At 45.2% G+C, this 19,663-nt stretch overlaps 1 protein-coding gene across 1 annotated transcript in view; it reads left to right on the top strand.

Annotated features, from left to right (window-relative positions):
- The first annotated feature begins 5,915 nt into the window (after positions 1–5,915).
- The window catches only part of LOC130290416 (cytochrome P450 2C18-like), a 38,559-nt gene continuing 24,811 nt past the window's right edge, over positions 5,916–19,663 (top strand). The window contains exons 1-4 of the mRNA XM_056538044.1: positions 5,916–6,051; positions 13,812–14,016; positions 15,038–15,200; positions 15,384–15,533. Coding sequence (XP_056394019.1) covers positions 13,837–14,016; positions 15,038–15,200; positions 15,384–15,533 — 493 coding nt within the window. The 5' untranslated portion in view covers positions 5,916–6,051; positions 13,812–13,836. The remainder of the gene's footprint in view (positions 6,052–13,811; positions 14,017–15,037; positions 15,201–15,383; positions 15,534–19,663) is intronic.

The following is a 19,663-nucleotide window of genomic DNA, read 5'->3' as shown; positions in this document are numbered from 1 at the left end:
CACCTCCAGGCTCTGTCATTGTGCCGCCCTATGGTCTCGTCATGCTGCTGCCACCTCCAGGCTTTGCCATTGTGCCACCCTATGGTCTCCTCATGCTGCTGCCACCTCCAGGCTCTGTCATTGCTCGCTCTGCGGCCTACATAGGCTGCTGCCAACTCCAGGCTGTCTCATTGTGTTGCCATGTGATCTCCTCATGCTGCTGGCACATTAAACTTGTTAATCTTTTCAAAATCTTCAATTGGTCTCGTCAGGCTGCTGCCATTTCCAGGCTCCAAAGAAATGGGTTGGAGTCATAAAAATAAACCATAACATGGAACATGTGTTCAATCTGGTTGTCAAGCGGTTCCTTAAGTCTTCCACCCATCTGCAAGACATTCTTAAAATGGCCAGGAAACTTTGTATGCACTTCAGCCACTGGTACACAAAGCACACCCTCTTTAAGCTGCTCGTCATCATATATTAGCTCTGGAATTACTACAAGAATCCAAAATAAACCATAACTGATTAAATGACACATTCGCAGTTTCATATGCAGTTTCACAGTACCAGCCATGTTTACTTACACGTACATGGCTTAAAGCGCAACTGTCATGGATATTGTACCCCCCAGACTAATACCATGATAGTATAGATGATAACACTTATAATGCAGATATACATTTGGCTGCTCTTTATCACACTTTATCAGCCAGAAAATAGTTTATCGTGTGTCCAGCAACAGTCGGATAGACGTGACCGGGGTTCGCAATGCCCCACCTCTGCCACACCTATCCCCTGTACGTGAGCGCTAAGACTGCTGTGTGATTGACAGACAGGTTCCCAGCGCAAGCAGCCCGATGTTCATGATGTGCGTGCCGTGACTCCACTGAGCCCTTACATATTATGTGCACCTTTACGATATACAGTGCTTGTTCTCCTCTTCTTTCTTCTCCTGGTGCTGGAGACGCGCTGCTTCTGCTTTCACTAGAGGCACACAGCTCACTCACTCCATGCCTCTAGCTCTAGCACTGCACAGGCGCACGGTGCTGGTGGCAGACAATGGGAGTGAACGCTTTCTCTCTGCCAGAGACGTTGTCTGTCACCAGCACCGTGCTCCTGTGCAGTGCTAGAGGCATGGAGCGAGTGAGCTCTCTGACTCCAGTCTCCCATTTGCAGGACTTCTAAGGCTAAGTTTCCACTTGTTTTTTTTTCTGGCAGTTTTTGGAATACTGCCACTGCAGTTTTGAGCCAAAGTCAGAAGTGGATCCATAAGGGAGGAGTAAATTTGTGCACTTCACGTCTTTTTCTCCCTCTATCATAACGGGACTTATAATGGACATTAGAGGAATTCCATTATAACCCGTTATAACTCCGGTTTTGCTCCATTAAAATAATGGACTTTAATGGCAGACAAAGTAGAGAAAAAGAGCCATTAATGTCCGTTTTTAATGTAGCAACAGTATAGTGTGACAGGAGCCTTAATTGGCAACAATACACATTACTTAAGAAAACATAGGCATGCGTTTTTAACATAAAACATTATCACATTGCATAGGTTCACAATTTATGAACCTATGCAACATTTTCTGTTCACCAGACTTTTTCAGTTCAATCTGCAGAGTGTGAACAGTCCCATCAGTCTTCATGAGGGGTCCCTCACCCTCACATGATTTTGCACTTGGACATAGGTTGGCCCAGTAGGGGAGGTGTTACCCCGTACCCTTGCTGCCCTGTCAGGCAGCCTCCTGCAGTGTCCCCTGCCCCCCCCTGCATCTGCTTCTTATAATTGTATATAATCCCTATGTTATATATGTAACAGTGTTATATATTTCAGACTGTTTACCATGTGATTTGTCATGTGATTGTTACCCAGGAGGTATCAGTGACCAGGTGACCTAGGGGTGACCAATGGGACCCCACCAGAGCCTCCCCCATATAAGCTCTGGGAGGAGTCTCTTCTCTCTCTTAGTCTTTGCTGAGGACCAGTCAAGTTGTGCCTAAGTGTCCAGAGTCATGGGAGCCTCAAGTCCAGTCTGTAGCCACAAGCTACAAAGCTACAAGTAACCAGTCACAGTCTTGTCAGTCAAGTCACAGTTATCTGTCTCATCAACGTGGCCTGCACTAAATTGTCCACCTCTACTACAAGTCCCTGCAAGCCCTTAACCCCTTCAGGACCAAGCCCATTTTGGCCTTAATGACCGGAGCGTTTTTTGCACATCTGACCACTGTCACTTTAAACATTAATAACTCTGGAATGCTTTTAGTTATCATTCTGATTCCGAGATAGTTTTTTCGTGACATATTCTACTTTAACATAGTGGTAAATTTCTGTGGTAACTTGCATCCTTTCTTGGTGAAAAATCCGTAAATTTGATGAAAAATTTGAAAATTTTGCATTTTTCTAACTTTGAAGCTTTCTGCTTGTAAGGAAAATGGATATTACAAATACATTTTTTTTGGTTCACATATACAATATGTCCACTTTATGTTTGCATCATAAAATTGACAAGTTTTTACTTTTGGAAGACACCAGAGGGCTTCAAAGTTCAGCAGCAATTTTCCAATTTTTCAAACTCGATATTTTTCTTGGACCAGTTCAGGTTTGAAGTGGATTTGAAGGGTCTTCATATTAGAAATACCCCATAAATGACCCCATTATAAAAACTACAGCCCCCAAAGTATTCAAAATGACATTCAGTCAGCGTTTTAACCCTTTAGGTGTTTCACAGGAATAGCAGCAAAGTGAAGGAGAAAATTCAAAATCTTCATTTTTTACACTCACATGTTCTTGTTGACCCAATTTTAGAATTTTTACAAGGGGTAAAAGGAGAAAATTTTTACTTGTATTTGTAGCCCAATTTCTCTCGAGTAAGCACATACGTCATATGTCTATGTAAAGTGTTCGGCGGGCGCAGTAGAGGGCTCAGAAGGGAAGGATCGACAAGGGGATTTTGGAGAGTACGTTTTTCTGAAATGGTTTTTGGGGGTATGTTGCATTTAGGAAGCCCTTATGGTGCCAGAACAGCAAAAAAAAAAAACACATGGCACACCATTTTGGAAACTAGACCCCTCGGGGAATGTAATATGGGATAAAGTGAGCCTTTATACGCCACAGGTGTTTCACGACTTTTGCAAATGTAAAAAAATAATAATAATTGTTTTACCTAAAATGCTTGTTTTCCCAAAAATTTTACATTTTTAAAAAGGGTAAAAGCAGAAAATACCCCCCAAAATTTGTAACACAATTTCTCCCGAGTACAGCGATACCCCATATGTGACCCTAAACTGTTGCCTTGAAATACGACAGGGCTCCGAAGTGAGAGCGTCATGCGCATTTGAGGCCTAAATTAGGGATTTGCATAGGGGTGGACATAGGGGTATTCTACGCCAGTGATTCCCAAACAGGGTGCCTCCAGCTGTTACAAAACTCCCAGCATACCTGGACAGTCAACGGCTGTCTGACAATACTGGGAGTTGTTGTTTTGCAACAGCTGGAGGCTCCGTTTTGGAAACAGTGACGTACCAGACGCTTTCATTTTTATTGGGGATGGGAGGGGGGCTGTGTAGGGGTATGTGTATATGTAGTGTTTTTTACTTTTATTTTATTTTGTGTTAGTGTAGTGTTTTTAGGGTACAGTCACACGGGCGGGGGTTCACAGTAGTTTCTCGCTGGCAGTTTGAGCTGCGGCAGAAAATTTGCCGCAGCTCAAACTTGCAGCCAGATACTTACTGTAAACCTCCGCCCATGTGAGTGTACCCTGTACATTCACATTGGGGGGGTGGACATCCAGCGGTTGCAAAACTACAACTCCCAGCATGCGCTGACAGACTGTACATGCTGAGAGTTTTAGTTTTGCAACAGCTGTAGGCACACTGGTTATGTATCACTGAGTTTGTGACCTAACTCAGTGTTTCACAACCAGTGTGCTACCAGCTGTTGCAAAACTACAACTCCCAGCATGTACGGTGCATGGTGTACATTGACTGCTGAGAGTTGTAGTTTGCAACAGCTGGAGGCACACCGGCCGTGAAACACTGAGTTAGGTAAAAAAAAACTCTGAGTTTCACAACCAGTGTGCCTTCAGCTGTTGCAAAACTACAACTCTCAGCAGTCACCGACAGCCAACGGGCATGCTGGGAGTTGTAGTTATGCAACCAGCAGATGCACCACTACAACTCCCAGGATGCACTTTAGCTGTTTTTGCAAGCTGGGAGTTGTAGTTATACAACAGCTGAAGGTACAGTTTTCCATAGAAAAAATGTGCCTCCAGCTGTTGCAAAACCATAAGTCCCAGCATGCCCATAAGGGCTGTCACTCACCTCCTACTGCTGCCGGCACACAGGTCAGTCCCGCCGCCGCCGCTCCTGGGGCCCCGATCCCAACAATGACGTCCCGCACCCGCTCACGTCCTCCGGAAGAGGGGGGGAGCGGGTGCGGGAGTGACACCCGCAGCAGGTGCCCTGATTGGTCGGCCGGTAATCTGGCCGACGAATCAGGGCGATCGTGAGGTGGCACCAGTGCCACCTCACCCCTGCAGGATATGGCTGTTCGGGGCCGTCAGAGTCATCAGCCAGTAATTCCGGGTCACTGGAGACCCGATTGACCCGGAATCGCCGCAGATCGCTGGACTGAATTGTCCAGTGATCTGCGGCCATCGCCGACATGGGGGGTCATCATGACCCCCCTGGGCGATATGCCGGGATGCCTGCTGAACGATTTCAGCAGGCATCCGGCTCCGGTCCCCAACCGGCTAGCAGTGGGGACCGGAATTCCCACGGGCGTATGGATACGCCCTCGGTCCTTAAGGACTCGGAATGCAGGGCGTATCCATACGCCCTATGTCCTGAAGAGGTTAAGGTCTCTGAAGTCACTGGTCACTTCCGTGGCCCTGGCTGAGCTGTGTAGACTTTTCCATCTGTCAAAACTCAATAAAGCTACCTTTGTCCGTAACTTGGTGTAGGAGCCATTATTGCCCCCGTGCCTAGCCCAGGATCCAGCGGTATACCTTTGGGTGGTATTGAGGATAAACCACCCCCCTAGCGTCACAAATACAAGGGGTTAATGCCATCTGCCCCTAGGGTAATTCCATCTGCCCTGCATCTCACACCCCTCTACCACAACCAGTTTCCTGCAACATTTACTCACTGTTCACACACAGCGTTTGCAGCCTCTTGCTGTGTGTACTAAGACCCCTTGTCTGTCCACATCACTGTTGGGGGCCACTCACAGCGCCTGGCTGTGTGCTCCTCACAAGGACCCTGCCTCCCCCCTTTACAGCCACTTTGCTGTCTTCTGGGGAGAGCTCAGACCATTCTGTTTTCTTTCCTTATATACAGACTTCCCACCTGCTTCAATGCCACAATATATATATATATATATATATATATATATATATTAGTGATGAGCAGCTGGGTTCATATTCAAATTTGCGATATTTCGCAAATATATGGACGAATATTCATCCTATGTTCGCAAAATTGGCATACTCGCTATGTTCGTTCTCTTTTTCTTTCCATGCGAAAATTCGTACTGAAATTGGCATAGTGCGCATGTGCAATTATATCTTTCACCTACAAGAAGGGAGAGATCAGTGACCAGTTTGGAAGTGTCGATACTCGAATAAAAAAAAAAAAAAGAATATTCGTCATTACGAATAAATATCAGTTTATTCTAAATATTCACGAAATTGCAAAGTGTCGATATTCGCGGCAAAAATTAGCATTTTGAATATTCGCGCTCAGCACTAATATATATATGTGTGTTTGTGTGTACGTAAATTATTGTCTGCACCCTGAGTGTTTTATCAGACACCTATCCAGAAGTAGAAATAATAAGAAATAGTAAGTAGAACGATGTTTTTATTAAATACACTTGTCTCTGACTCAGCATTTATATAGGAAGAAATACTAGTGACACAGCTCGGGATACAGAGTGAGAGAGATAGCGGACCTGAATTGCTGGTTATTAGATTAAAGGTCGCTGAATGGATGGGCGGGGAGTCTAACAAACCAGTATCACATTCCTAGCCCGGAATTCTGCAGATCTCTTGGATACCATTCGCACAACACTAGGTAAGTAGAGACACAGTGCGGTGGAGGGATATGTATTCAGGAATAGGAACTCACTGTTAGAAAGAGAAATGATATGCAGAAGGATGATGTCATTTCATCGAATTTTCTCTTTCTTAGTTTTGTGGTTTACATTGCATTGGTTTACAAGGGCTATAGAAACATGTAGAAGTTGTTAAAGGGGTATTCCAGGAAAAAAACATTTTTTTATATCAACTGGCTCCAGAAAGTTAAACAGATTTGTAAATTACTTCTATTAAAAAATCTTAATAATTTCAATAATTATCAGCTGCTGAAGTTGAGTTGTTCTTTTCTGTCTGGGAATAGTGCTCTCTGCTGACATCTCTGCTTGTCTCAGGAACTGCACAGAGTAGAAGAGGTTTGCTATGGGGATTTGCTTCTAAACTGGGTGGTTCCCGAGACACGTGTCATCAGAGAGCACTTAGACAGAAAAGGATAACTCAACTTCACCAGCTCATAAGTACTGAAAGGATTAAGATTTTTTTATAGAAGTAATTTACAAATCTGTTTAACTTTCTGGAGCCAGTTGATATATTAAAAAAAAAAGTTTTTTTCCTGGATAACCCCTTTAATATATGTAATATTGTGCAGAAAGAAGTTCTGGATCCAGCAATTCCGTAAAACATCAATTTTATTTGTAATCCAAAGCGTTAAAAATCTTGCAAGATAGCACTCACAACAAACCACCTAGCCAGTGATACACTGCAACATGGACGCGTTTCAAGTATTGTCCAGAAAGAAGTTCTGGATCCAGCAATTCCGTAAAACATCAATTTTATTTGTAATCCAAAGCATAAAAAATCTTCCTAGATAGCACTCACAACACACCACCTAGCCAGTGATACACTGCAACATGGACGCGTTTCGAGTATTGAGCAGAAAAAAGTTCTGGATCCAGCAATTCCATAAAACATCAATTTTATTTGTAATCCAAAGCGTTAAAAATCTTGCAAGATAGCACTCACAACACACCACCTAGCCAGTGATACACTGCAACATGGACGCGTTTCGAGCGCGCATGCGCTCGAAACGCGTCCATGTTGCAGTGTATCACTGGCTGGGCATGGATGAGGATCCGCGCAAGACCAGTGGGAGGTGAGCTGGAGATTCTGTTTGTACTTTCATTGCACGTTGTTAATATACACCTTGCTTTGTGTGGACACAGAATAGCAAAAGGAGAGGAGCTTGGACAGTGGTACAGTACAGTGTAGACCAGATAAAACCGGACTCTGTTTCTTTTAATGGTTGACCAAGCATAATATGTTTTGGATAATGCGATTTATATGCAATAGGTAAGAAAGGGGGATTCATGAATGAATTCACCCTCTATTAGCCAGAAAGTTAGGTTCTAAGGAAAACCACTACATTTGGAGGTCCAGTATCAATCGAGAGGACCACTCTTGGGGTATGTTCTCACGGCGGTATGTCTGTGCGGATTTCCACTGGAATATTCCACACGGATATTCCACTGCAGCAGAGTTTCATTCATTTCAGTAGGATTCTGCTGCACTTTGCACACAGTAGAATTTCCGTGGCATTTTTGTGGATGTTTCTGCCTAAAAAGCCAATTTTCAGCATTTTCAGAAAAAAAAAATTGTCAGATCCCCACTAATATGATATGATGTGGTCATCAATTGAAAGGTTCCAGAAAAGCCCTTTGATGTGAATTTTCATGTAGCAGATTTGATGCAGAAATTTCTGTGAACATCGCAATACAAAAATTCCTGTTGCAAAAACAACCCAAAACAACCCAACATCTTTCTACATGGGAAACAAGGGAATAGAGTGGTCATCATGGGTTTGTTTACTCTCCTAGGAAGATAAGATATCTCTGGCAGGGCTTATCTCCAGCCTGAACATGGAAACGTGTGTTATAAAAAAATGTCCTGTCTCCGACACATCCAGTTTTATATTAACCGTCAGTGCAAGATCGGTGGGAATCTTCCAAAAATAATCCCATGTATCAAGCCAGTTTTAACTTGTATTATATGATACTTCTTGGGGAAGAGGAACCCACCAAATTCTTGCCCAAGGTATGTGCCAACCTTGATCTGTTCCTTAAAGGGGTACTCCGGCGCTAACATCTTATCCCCTATCCAAAGGATAGGGGATAAGATGCCATGATCGTGGGGGTCCCGCTGCTGGGGACCCCCGTGAGCTTCCACGCCGCACCCCGTTAGAATCCGCCCCCGGAGTGTGCTCGCTCCGGGTCTGATTACTGGCGATCACGGGGACGGAGCATAGTGACGTCACGGCTCCGCCCCATGTGACATCATGTTCCACCCCCTCAATGCAAGCCTATGAGAGGGGCGTGACAGCTGTCACGCCCCTCCATAAGCTTGCATTGAGGGGGTGGAGTGTGACGTCACACGGGGGCGGAGCTATTATGTCACTATGCTCCGTCCCCGTGATCGCCAGTAATCAGACCAGGAGCCAGCACGCTCTAACGGGCTGTGGCATGGAAGATCACGGGGGTCCCCAGCGGCAGGACCCCCGCGATAAGGCATCTAAACGCCTAACCATTGGATAGGGGATAAGATGTCTTAGCGCCGGAGTACCCCTTTAAAGGGGTATTCCAGTGAAATATTTTTTTTTTTTATATATATATATCAACTGGCTCCAGAAAGTTAAACAGATTTGTAAATTACTTCTATTAACAAATCTTTATTCTCCCAGTACTTATCAGCTGCTGAAGTTGAGTTCAGTGGCGTTGCTAGGGTTGGCCTGTTGTGACAGACACCACTGGTGTAGCGCATTGTGAAAAATTCCAGTATCAAAATCAAATATACCAATTGCCACAGAATGGGAAAGGGCTAAAGAAGTTTTCACCATCTAAACTACAGTTGCCAGAATGACTTAAAGGGGTACTTCGCTGGAAAACATTTTCTTTTTAAATCAACTGGTGCCAGAAAGTTAAACAGATTTGTAAATTACTTCTATTTGAAAATCTTAATCCTTCCAGTACCTATCAGCTGCTGTATGCTCCACAGGAAGTTATTTTCTTTTTGAATTTCCTTTCTAGTCTGACCACAGTGCTCTCTGCTGACACCTCTGTCTATGTCAGGAACTGTCCACAGCAGGAGAGGTTTCTATGGAGATTTGCTCCTACTCTGGACAGTTCCTAAAATGGACAGAGGTGTCAGCAGAGAGCACTGTGGTTAGGCAGAAAAAAAAAAAAAAAAAAAGAAAATAACTCCCTGTGGAGCATACAGCAGCTGATAAGTACTGGAAGGATTAAGATTTTTAAATAGAAGTAATTTACAAATCTGCTTAATTTTCTGGCTCCAGTTGATTTAAAAAAAAAAAAAAAATGTTTTCCAGCGGAGTACCCCTTTAAGCAGTGGTAAGGTTATGCTGGGAATTGTAGTTTCACCCATCATCACTATAGCACTTAACAAGTGACTACAGCTCTGATAAGACATAGTGAGGAGAATATACAATAATATCAGTGACTACAAGTGACGTCTTCTCTATAGTCTTTCCTTATATAATTCAGATGATACAGACCGCCAGGACTTCATCCGGCTAAATCTTCTCTTTGCAGAATGTGATACCGGATTCTGATCCTCTATATAAAAACAATTATTATTATAAACCTGCCAGACACTGTGGCCCTAATTTACTAAGAAAATCGGGTTGTAAGTCTATGTTGCTTTCTTCCCCGACTGCTTTTTTCCCCTGGTATTTATTATTATGTCGCATCCTGTTTGTCGCACGTGGGTTTTGTAGGTTTTGGTTTCCAACTCCTCTGAGCTGTCGGGAAAAAATCCACAACAATTCAACAAATTCGGGTTGGAAACCTTAATAAATACGTGGGAAAGCTCAGAAATGTCGGGTTACGCCCCTTTTTCGGGTTTGGGAGAATCCACATCGGGTCCGTCGGGAAAAAATGTCGCATAGTGTCGCAGACTGGCGCACGATGTCTGCGACATGGCGCAGACAAAGATGCGCCAAAAAAACCCGACAAAAGAGGTCGGGTTTAGAATAGTAAATGAGGGCCTGTATCTTCTAAATATAATACAACTTTACACTCGCACTCTTTGAATACAAACCTTCCAAACACTGTACCCTCTGAATTTAAATCTGCTGCATACTGTACCCTCTGAATATAATACTGTCACACACTGTACCCTCTGAATATAATATTACCACACTGCACTTTCTGAATATAAACCTGCCACACGTCATACCCTCTTAATACAATACAACTCTACACTGCGCTCTCTGAATATATTATTACCCCACACTGTGCCCTCTGAGTATACTACTACACACTGCGCCCTCTGAAAATAATTTTGCCATGCAGTGCACCCTCTGAATACAATATACAATACAAGACAATATGGGGGGGCAGTAGCACCCTCATCATCCAAAAGCAACCCCCCCCCAGCAGTAGCACCCCTCATCATCCGTTAGCTGATGCTATTTCCACGGTAGGGGGATTGGTGGTGTTGCTGGTGTATCATGGGGGTGCTACTGCTGGGGGGGGGATTGCTTTTGGATGATGAGGGTGCTACTGCCCCCCCATCATCTCATCTACTAGCAGGATCTGCTGAAGGGGGTGCTACTGCTGGGGGGGGGGGGGGGTTGCTGGTGGATGATGAGGGTGCTACTGCCAGGGGGGGAGGGAAGCATAATGTAGACAGCAGTTCTCCCACATTAGATAGCATAGTTTCCCCACATTAGGTAGCATAGATTCCCCTCATTAGGTAGCAGTTTCCCCACATTAGGAAGCAGGTTCCCAGCATTAGGTAGCATGTTCCCCACATTAGGTAGCAAGTTTCCCACATTAGGTAGCATAGATTCCCCACATTAGGTAGCAATTTCCCCACATTAGGTAGCAGGTTCCCCACATTAGTTAGCATGTTCCCCACATTAGGTAGCAGGTTCCCAACATTAGATAGCATAGATTCCCCACATTAGGTAGCAATTTCCCCACATTAGGTAGCAGGTTCCCCACATTAGTTAGCAGGTTCCTCACATTAGGTAGCAGGTTCTCAACATTAGATAGCATACGTTCCCCACATTAGGTAGCAGTTTTCCCACAATAGGTAGCAGGTTCCCCACATTAAGAAGCAGTTTCCCCACATTAGGTAGCAGGTTCCCTACATTAGGTAGCAGGCTCCCCATTTGGTCATTAGGTAGCAGGTTCCCCATATTAGGTAGCAGGTTCCCCACATTAGGTAGTATAGTCCCCCCCCCAGGATCTGCTTATGGGAGTGCTACTGCTGGGGGGGGGTTTGCTGGTCGATGATGAGGGTGCTACTGCCAGGGGGGAGGGAAGCATAATGTAGGCAGCAGTTTTCCCACACGAGGTAGCAGTTTCCCCACATTAGGTAGCATAGTTTCCCTACATTAGGTAGCAGGTTCCCCATATTAGGTAGCAGGTTCCCCACAATAGGTAGCAGGTTCCCCACATTAGGAAGCAGTTTCCCCACATTAGGTAGCAGGTTCCCCATATTAGGTAGCAGGTTCCCCACATTAAGTAGTATAGTCCCTGCCCAGGATCTGCTGATGGGGGTGTTACTGCTGGGGGGGGGGGTTGCTGGTCGATGATGAGGGTTCTACTGCCAGGGGGAGGGAAGCATAATGTAGCCAGCAGTTCTACCACATTAGGTAGCAGTTTCCTCACATTAGGTAGCATAGATTCCCCACATTAGATAGCAGTTTCCCCACATTAGGTAGCATAGATTCGCCACATTAGGTAGCAGTTTCTCCACATTAGGTAACATAGATTCCCCACATTAGGTAGCAGTTTCCCCACATTAGGTAGCATAGATTCCCCACATTAGGTAGCAGTTTCCCCACATCAGGTAGCATAGATTCGCCACATTAGGTAGCAGTTTCTCCACATTAGGTAGCATAGATTCCCCTCATTAGGTAGCAGGTTACCCACATTAGGTAGCAGGTTCCCCACATTAGGTAGCAGGTTCCCCACATTAGATATCATAGATTCCCCACATTAGGTAGCATATATTCCCCCATATTAGGTAGCAATTTCCCCACATTAGGTAGCATATATTCCCCACATTAGATAGCTTTTTCCCCACATAAGGTAGCATAGATTCACCACATTAGGTAGTTTTTCACCACATTAGGTAGCATAGATTCCCGTCATTATGTAGCAGGTTCCCCACATTAGGTAGCAGGTTCTCCACATTAGGAAGCAGTTTCTCCACATTAGGTAGCAGGCTCCCCACATTTGGTCATTAGGTAGCAGGTTCCCCATATTAGGTAGCAGGTTCCCCACATTAGGTAGTATAGCCCCCCCAGGATCTGCTGATGGGGTGCTACTGCTGGGGGGGGGTGTTGCTGGTGAATGATGAGGGTGCTACTGCCAGGGGGGGAAGCATAATGTAGGCAGCAGTTTTCCCTCATTAGGTAGCAATTTCCCCACGTTAGGTAGCATAGTTTCCCCACATTAGGTAGCATAGATTCCCCACATTAGGTAGCAGTTTCCCCACATTAGATAGCATAGATTTGCCACATTAGGTGCAATTTCCCCACATTAGGTAGCAGGTTCCCCACATTAGGTAGCAATTTCCCCACATTAGGTAGCAGGTTACCCACATTAGGTAGCAGGTTCCCCACTTTAGGTAGTATAGTCCCCCCTCCCCACCAACACATACACACACACACACACATACAAACACACAGAGACACACACACTGACACACACAGACACACTCACCTGGCCTGCACAGCGCTTCTTCTCTCCAGCGGCAGCCTGATGAGTTACATCACTGACGTCCTCCTGCACGGGTCTGCGGAGTGATGTTACTTGCGCAAAGTCCTCATCAGACCCGGGCCTGCCGCCGCTGCAACTGAAGACGGGGGGTTAATGAAGGTAATAGGGTTCTATTGGACGGAAGGGGGGGTGTCACGCCTGCTGAAGATGGGGGTGCTGAGCGGCATGGTGTCACCCCATCCGGCTGATGTCACTCGGTGCAGCCCGCACCCCCGCTCTCCCCAGTCTCTACACCACTGGTTGAGTTGTTCTTTTCTGTCTGACAACAGTGCTCTCTGCTGACTCCTCTGTCTGTCTTAGAAACTGTCCAGAATAGGAGCAAATCCCCATTGCAAACCTCTCATGCTCTGGACAGTTCCTGAGACAGACAAAGGTGTCAGCAGAGAGCACTGCTGTCAGACAGAAAAGAACAACTCAACTTCAGCATAATAATAAATACTGGAAGGATTAGGATTTTTTAATAGAAGTCATTTACAAATCTGTTTAACTTTCTGGAGCCAGATGATATGAATTATTTTTCTTTTTTTTACTGGAATACCCCTTTAATGCTATGTTCACACTACAGAATATCCAAGCAGAATTTTGTTTTAAAATTCAGCTGGGAAATTCCAGTGCTCCATTCTGGAGTTCCATTTCTGCCAATAGAATTGCAGTGCAAATGTTGTCATTCTTTAGGCGGAATCCGCTACAGAGACATTGCCGTCTATGGTCACACATTTGGAAGCTCTGGATGGAAGTTTACCCCTAACCCTGGACCCCAATGGAAAAAATCTGTAGCCTCAACTATCACTTATTGTTAAGATCGCCCAGTTCTTCATACAGGACAGAGGGACCATCAGCTTCCCGGCTCAGTTGTTCTACTGCAACCACTTTACCCCTTATAGTTATGTCCCTGTGACCCTGTTGATTTGAAAACATTTAAATTCATCCTATAATATTTTGTAAAATGTTGAGTCCATACAACTATTGACTTGCCCCTGTTTGTGTATTTTAGGGATATTTACTTATGCTGACCTGCAATGATGGACTTTGGAATTGGATCGCTGATACTTGTTCTGTGTATCACATGTCTCATTCTCTTCACCGTGTGGTCAGAGAACAGTAAGAGAAAGGAGATGCCTCCTGGACCAACTCCGCTCCCTCTTCTAGGAAACTTCCTACAGCTGGACCTCAATGCCATGCCTCAGTCATTATTAAAAGTAAAAATGGATTAACATTATCTAACAATGAAATTATTAGTACATTTTAGGTAAACAGATAGATAGATGCAGGATTGGGGAGAGATGAGTAAACGTCAACAAGCTTGTTAGGGGGGCTGGTCTGCAAAAGGGGGTCTGTGAAAAGGGCGGTTTAGGGTGACGTTTATATACAGGGGGTTCTGGTCTAGATTCTGTAGGTGTCTGGTCTGGAGTTTGTATACCAGGAGGTGTCTGGCCTAGAGTCTGTATACAGGGTTGTTATAGGCTAGTGTCTATATAAATGGGGAGCTCCAGCTTGGAGTCTTTGTTTAGGGGTCTGGTATGTGATCTGTATTCAATATGGGGTGTGATAAATAGGGTCATTTGGACTATATGCATAGGCTTGCACATGGGGGGGGGGGGGTGTCCAAAATTTAGCAAATAAATGAGCACTCACCATAAGCAGATAGTCCTGAAAACTCGTCATCTTAATGCTCATTCAGAGGGCTTCAGACAAACAAAAAGGGGAGATTCGTGTGGGAGAGCGAGGACACAGATGGGGGGGGGGGGGGTGGGTTGGGGTAGCGCTCAAAGGGGAAACAAATGTTTTTTGTAATGGGCCTGAAGAAGTGCTGTGTGGCGTGAAACATTTGTTGCCCCTGTGAACGCCCCCCTGCCTCACCAGTGTCATTGATCTCCCACACAAATCTTCCCTGTTTGTTTTTCTGAAGCACCGGGAATGGACCTATATAAAGGGCAGAACTACCTGCAGGGGGGAAACTACCTATAAGGCTGGTGAGCCACCTGAAATGTTACAGAGTGGCTGCTGGGATGGAATAAAAACACTTTTTTTTCACCTGGAAATTTGAGTGCTGCAGTTATCCCTGTCTACATATTGGTGAGTCCCTGACCAACTGAGGTTTTTTTTTTTATATACCTTTTTAGTGCTTTTCTTCTGGACATTGATTGATAGATAGATATGAGATAGATAAATATGAGATAGATAATAGATATTAATGCATTTACTCTGTCTATGCTATAGCTTGCCAAAATTTATGGAGATGTATTCACGGTTTACCTGGGCTCCAGGAGAGTGGTCATCGTACATGGGTGTGATGCTGTTAAGGAGGCTCTGATAGACAAGGCTGATGTTTTCAGCAAAAGAGGGAGAATTCCTGTAGCTGAACTCCTTTTTAAAGATTTTGGTAAGTAATACACACAAGATATTTATCCTATGACTGCAATTCACAGACAGGATTTAAGAAAGAAATTATACTACATATATATGTGTATATATATATATATATATATATATATATATATATATATATATACATATATATTTGCTTTTGCTATATTATCATGCATCCAATCTCTTGTGTCACTAGGAGTTATATTTAGCAATGGAGAACGCTGGAAGCAACTCCGCCGCTTTTCTCTCACCACCCTAAGAAATTTTGGAATGGGGAAAAAAAGTCTTGAGGAACACATTCAGGAAGAAGCCCAATATCTAAGAGATGAATTTAGCAAACGGAAAGGTCAGTAAAATGAGACATATATTTGTTTAAGTCACCTAAAAATGTCACAGACAGATGACTTTGATATAGATAAAGAACTCAATACAAAAACATAGTGGTGACTGCTTGTAGTCAGAAGTTTACATGAACACCAGTTTCAACTGAATTTACCGTATTTATCGGGGTATATCACGCACCGGCCTATAACACGCACCCTCATTTTACCAAGGATATTTGGGTAAAAAAAGTTTTTTACCCAAATATCCTTGGTAAAATGAGTTTGTGTGTGCTTGTGTATACCCTGATACACTGTTTCTTACCCCGCAGAAGCCCCCAGGAAAGGCAGGGGGAGAGAGGCCGTCGCTGCCCCTGCCTTTCCTGGAGTCTAGAGCCCTGCTGCTGCCGCTTCTCCTGCTATCGGCACCGCTGCCCCTTCTCTCCCCCTGGCTATCGGTGCCGCTGCCCCATTGTCGGCGACAATAGTAAGGGGGAGAGAAGCGGCGCCGACAATGGGGCACCGATGCCTCGTTGCCTGCCCCATCCCCGGTTGTAAAATTACCTGTTGTCGGGGTCGGGTCCGCGCTGCTTCTGGCCTCCGGTGTGGCGTCCCCTGCGTCGTTGCTATTGCGCTGCACGGCGTGGCGCAATGGTGAGTGACATCACTTGATATGGCATCTTGCAGCGCATAGCAACGATGCAGGGGACGCCACACCGGAGGCCAGAAGCAGTCGACCCCGGCAACAGGTAATTATACAACCGGGGATGGGGGAGGCAACGGGGCAGTGGCCCCGGCAATGGCTGCCCCTTCTCTCCCCCTGTCTATAGGCGCCGCTGCCCCAATGCAGGTGCCGCTTCTCTCCCCCTGACTATCGGCACCGGCAATGGGGCGCCGCCGCCGATAGCAGGGGGAGAGAAGGGGCAGCGGTGCCGATAGCAGGGGTAGAGAAGCGGCAGCAGGGCTCTAGACCCCAGGACAGGCAGGGGCAGAGAAGCCGGCAGCGCTGGCTGTCTCTGCACCTGCAAAAGCCGCTGCAGTTCATTGATTTAAAGCGCCCGCTTTAAATCATTGAACTGCAGTGGCTTATCGGCGTATAATACGCACATAGACTTTAGGCTAAAAAAAATTTTTTTTGCATGTTATACGCCGATAAATACGGTACATCCTCAGGACATAGATACAGTTTAAAAAAGCTATTGCACGGAAAACCATTAGCTCCCTGGCCTGCTGTGTCCGATCATAGGTCACAGGCCGGTTTTGCCTTGCTACCTACAAGACACTGAGTACACTGAGGAAGGCAAGGCTTGATGCAGGTGGTGCAATGAAGTCAATTCACCAGCCTTTCGCCTCTTGCCTATGTGAGTATTGCTCAAAAGAATAAAGAAGACATGAGAAGAATGTGTCATTAGGACAGGGTAAGGTGAGTATAATTTTCTCTTAGATGAACTTAGGGCAATGTTGCTGATTAATGGCCAAAGAGAGCAATATTACTGAGGGAATGGGAAGATTAAAGGGGGCAGTATTACTAGTTCGGTGTCAATAGGGGCAATATTACTAATGACAGTCTGGATCAGATGGAGAACACAAGGAAAGTAAATTACTTTAGTTAGAGAGTCAATCAGATTTAAAGAAACCTGTCATGATCTTTTTACATTTTATAATCCTCCCTGGTCACTGCCCCCATCATGATAAACCACCCTCTGCCTTTTATTTTTATTATTTGTGAGTTTTCTAACTTGATATTAAACAGCACTCCAGACTGCACTTCCTGATTTTGGACTTCTGCCAGGCCAGCAGGAGTCCAAAGTCTGTGCAAGAGATGGGGAGAAATGTGCTCTGGACAAGTAGAGAGACACCTAGTGGCAGAGCGTGATGTCACACTCGGGCGGAGCCGTGACGTCACTATGCTCCATCCTCTTGGTCGAGATGTACTCAGCCTGAGGACCTCCAGCGATTCCGGAAGCTGCTAAAGGTGGGTGCTGCAAGATGTCTAGGGGCGGAGTACCCCTTTAATGACATATCAATAAACTACGGATTTTATGTGCTTGCTACTTTCGTCTATTGTGCTGCTTGTCTTGAGGATTGCCGTGCACTGGGGGCTCAGGTGAGCTGATCAACTCCTTTTCTACTATATTTGTAAATTACTTCTATTAAAAAATCGTAATCCTTCCATTACTTATCAGCTGCTGTATGCTCCACAGGAAGTTGCTTTTCTTTCTGGAGTTCTGTCCTGTCTGACCACAGTGCTCTCTGCGGACACCTCTGTCCATATCAGGAACTGTCCAGAACAGGATAGGTTTGCTATGGGGATTTGCTTGTACTATGGATAGAGGTGTCAGCAGAGAGCACTGTCATCAGACTGAAAAAAATTCCAGAAAGAAATACAACTTCCTCTGGCCCATACAGCAGCTGATAAGTACTGAAAGGATTAAGATTTTGAAACAGAAGTAATTTACAAATCTGTTTAACTTTCTGGCACCAGCTGATTTAAAAATAAATTGTTTTCTACGGGAGTTCCCCTTTAACTTTTATATGGAGCTGATAAATACTCATGCAAGAAGAAGGGGGTCATTAAAAAAATTTGATATAAGGCCCACGTTTTTCCCCTGAGGTGCTCTGCCAGGCCTTTACTTTGCTTTAGTTTCCAGTTGTCCAATTTTTTTTTGGCCCTAACTGGCTCTTGGGTTGGGTTTGTGATGTGCTGTGATTTTTGCTGTGATTTAATAATATTGTGTTAATCATTGTGGTTTTTTTGGCAGGTTGTGTTGCAGACTTTGAAATGTTGTCCACTGTACTGTAATTGCTGTGTAAATATATTATTGTGTGTGCTGCGGTATCTGCATGACATGGCAACTTGGTAACAGAGAATTTCACCCCTGGACAACATGTGGCCTAAGGAATTTTAAGGGGTGTTTTCATCTCAGCATGTCACCCCCTAGCCATAGAAAAGGGGATCATAAGTTGATCGGTGGGGGTTCAACCCCTGAGATGCCTGCCGATCCCAAGAACAGAGACATAATTGTCTTTAGAATGAACAGGGCACACTGTACCTGCACAACGGCCATCACTCCATTTATTCTCTATGGGGCCGACAAACATTTCTGAGGTTAGCTTTCAGAAACACTTGGCGGCCCCATCGAGATTGAATGTCCGTGCAGCCGCAGTGCAATCTGTTTATTCCAGGGACAACTGTCCCCATTCCTAGGAGACACCTACCAATCAGCTTGTTATTCCTTATCCTACAATGCTTATAATACCCCTTTAACAGGGGTTAGCATGGAAAGCCTGCCACGTGACAAAGATTGGTAAGAGTGTGTCATGTAACTGCCCCATAGGGAGGTCCCCTTGCTCTCAATAACATGGATGGTTTCCCACCATATGTGTGTTTTATTCTTCACTGGAAGTTTTGAGAACAAGTTGTGAAGTGACTTCAGTATTCGTGGCCCATGAGTGAACCATTCTCTGCCTTTTGGCTAAGATCAAGTGTAGTACCCTTCCTGTTAGTTGGCGGTGTGGAAGACCACCAAGGATGGATGGGGAACCACACAGTAGGATGGGTGTACCAGGGATGGCTGTATAGCACAGCAGCATCCCCGATGAAACCTGTTCCCTGCTGGATCTTGCCCTAAGGTCCGGGTAGAGTGAAGGCCGAGGTGCACAAGTGCCCTTGGAGTGGTGACCCCAGGGTGCCGAAATTCACTTGGGATTTGCAACCCCACTTGAAGGAAAGCACATAGCACACACTTTTTCTCTCACTCTTCTGGGCACTCACTCTTAGCATCCCGGCCTTCCGGCTAGGATTGGGGAATTTTTATAAATCTGGTCGGATGTCCGGGCAGTATTACACACTGCACACATCCACTTATTTATTTATTTATTTGTTTTTGTCACTGTGTCCACTTTTTGTGTTTGTTTTGTCCACTAGGATTTGGCAGGGTGCGGTAGCCCTTCTGGGTGTCCCTCCTGCCGGTCTAGGGGAGGTGTGTGTGGCCATTAGGTTCCTCACCTCCCTGCTATACCCCGTGGCATCCTGTTTCGGCAGGATGCCAAACCGGTTTTACTGGTTCCTTGGTGACAACCTGGTTAATGCCTAGTTGTCCGCCGGGAACACTTTCGGTCCCTGAGTAGCTTCGGCGAAAGGGGACATTGTACC

This window comes from Hyla sarda, chromosome 9 (assembly GCF_029499605.1).
Source record: "Hyla sarda isolate aHylSar1 chromosome 9, aHylSar1.hap1, whole genome shotgun sequence".
Classification (NCBI taxonomy): Eukaryota; Metazoa; Chordata; class Amphibia; order Anura; family Hylidae; genus Hyla; species Hyla sarda.
This window is presented reverse-complemented; position numbering and strand designations above follow the sequence as displayed.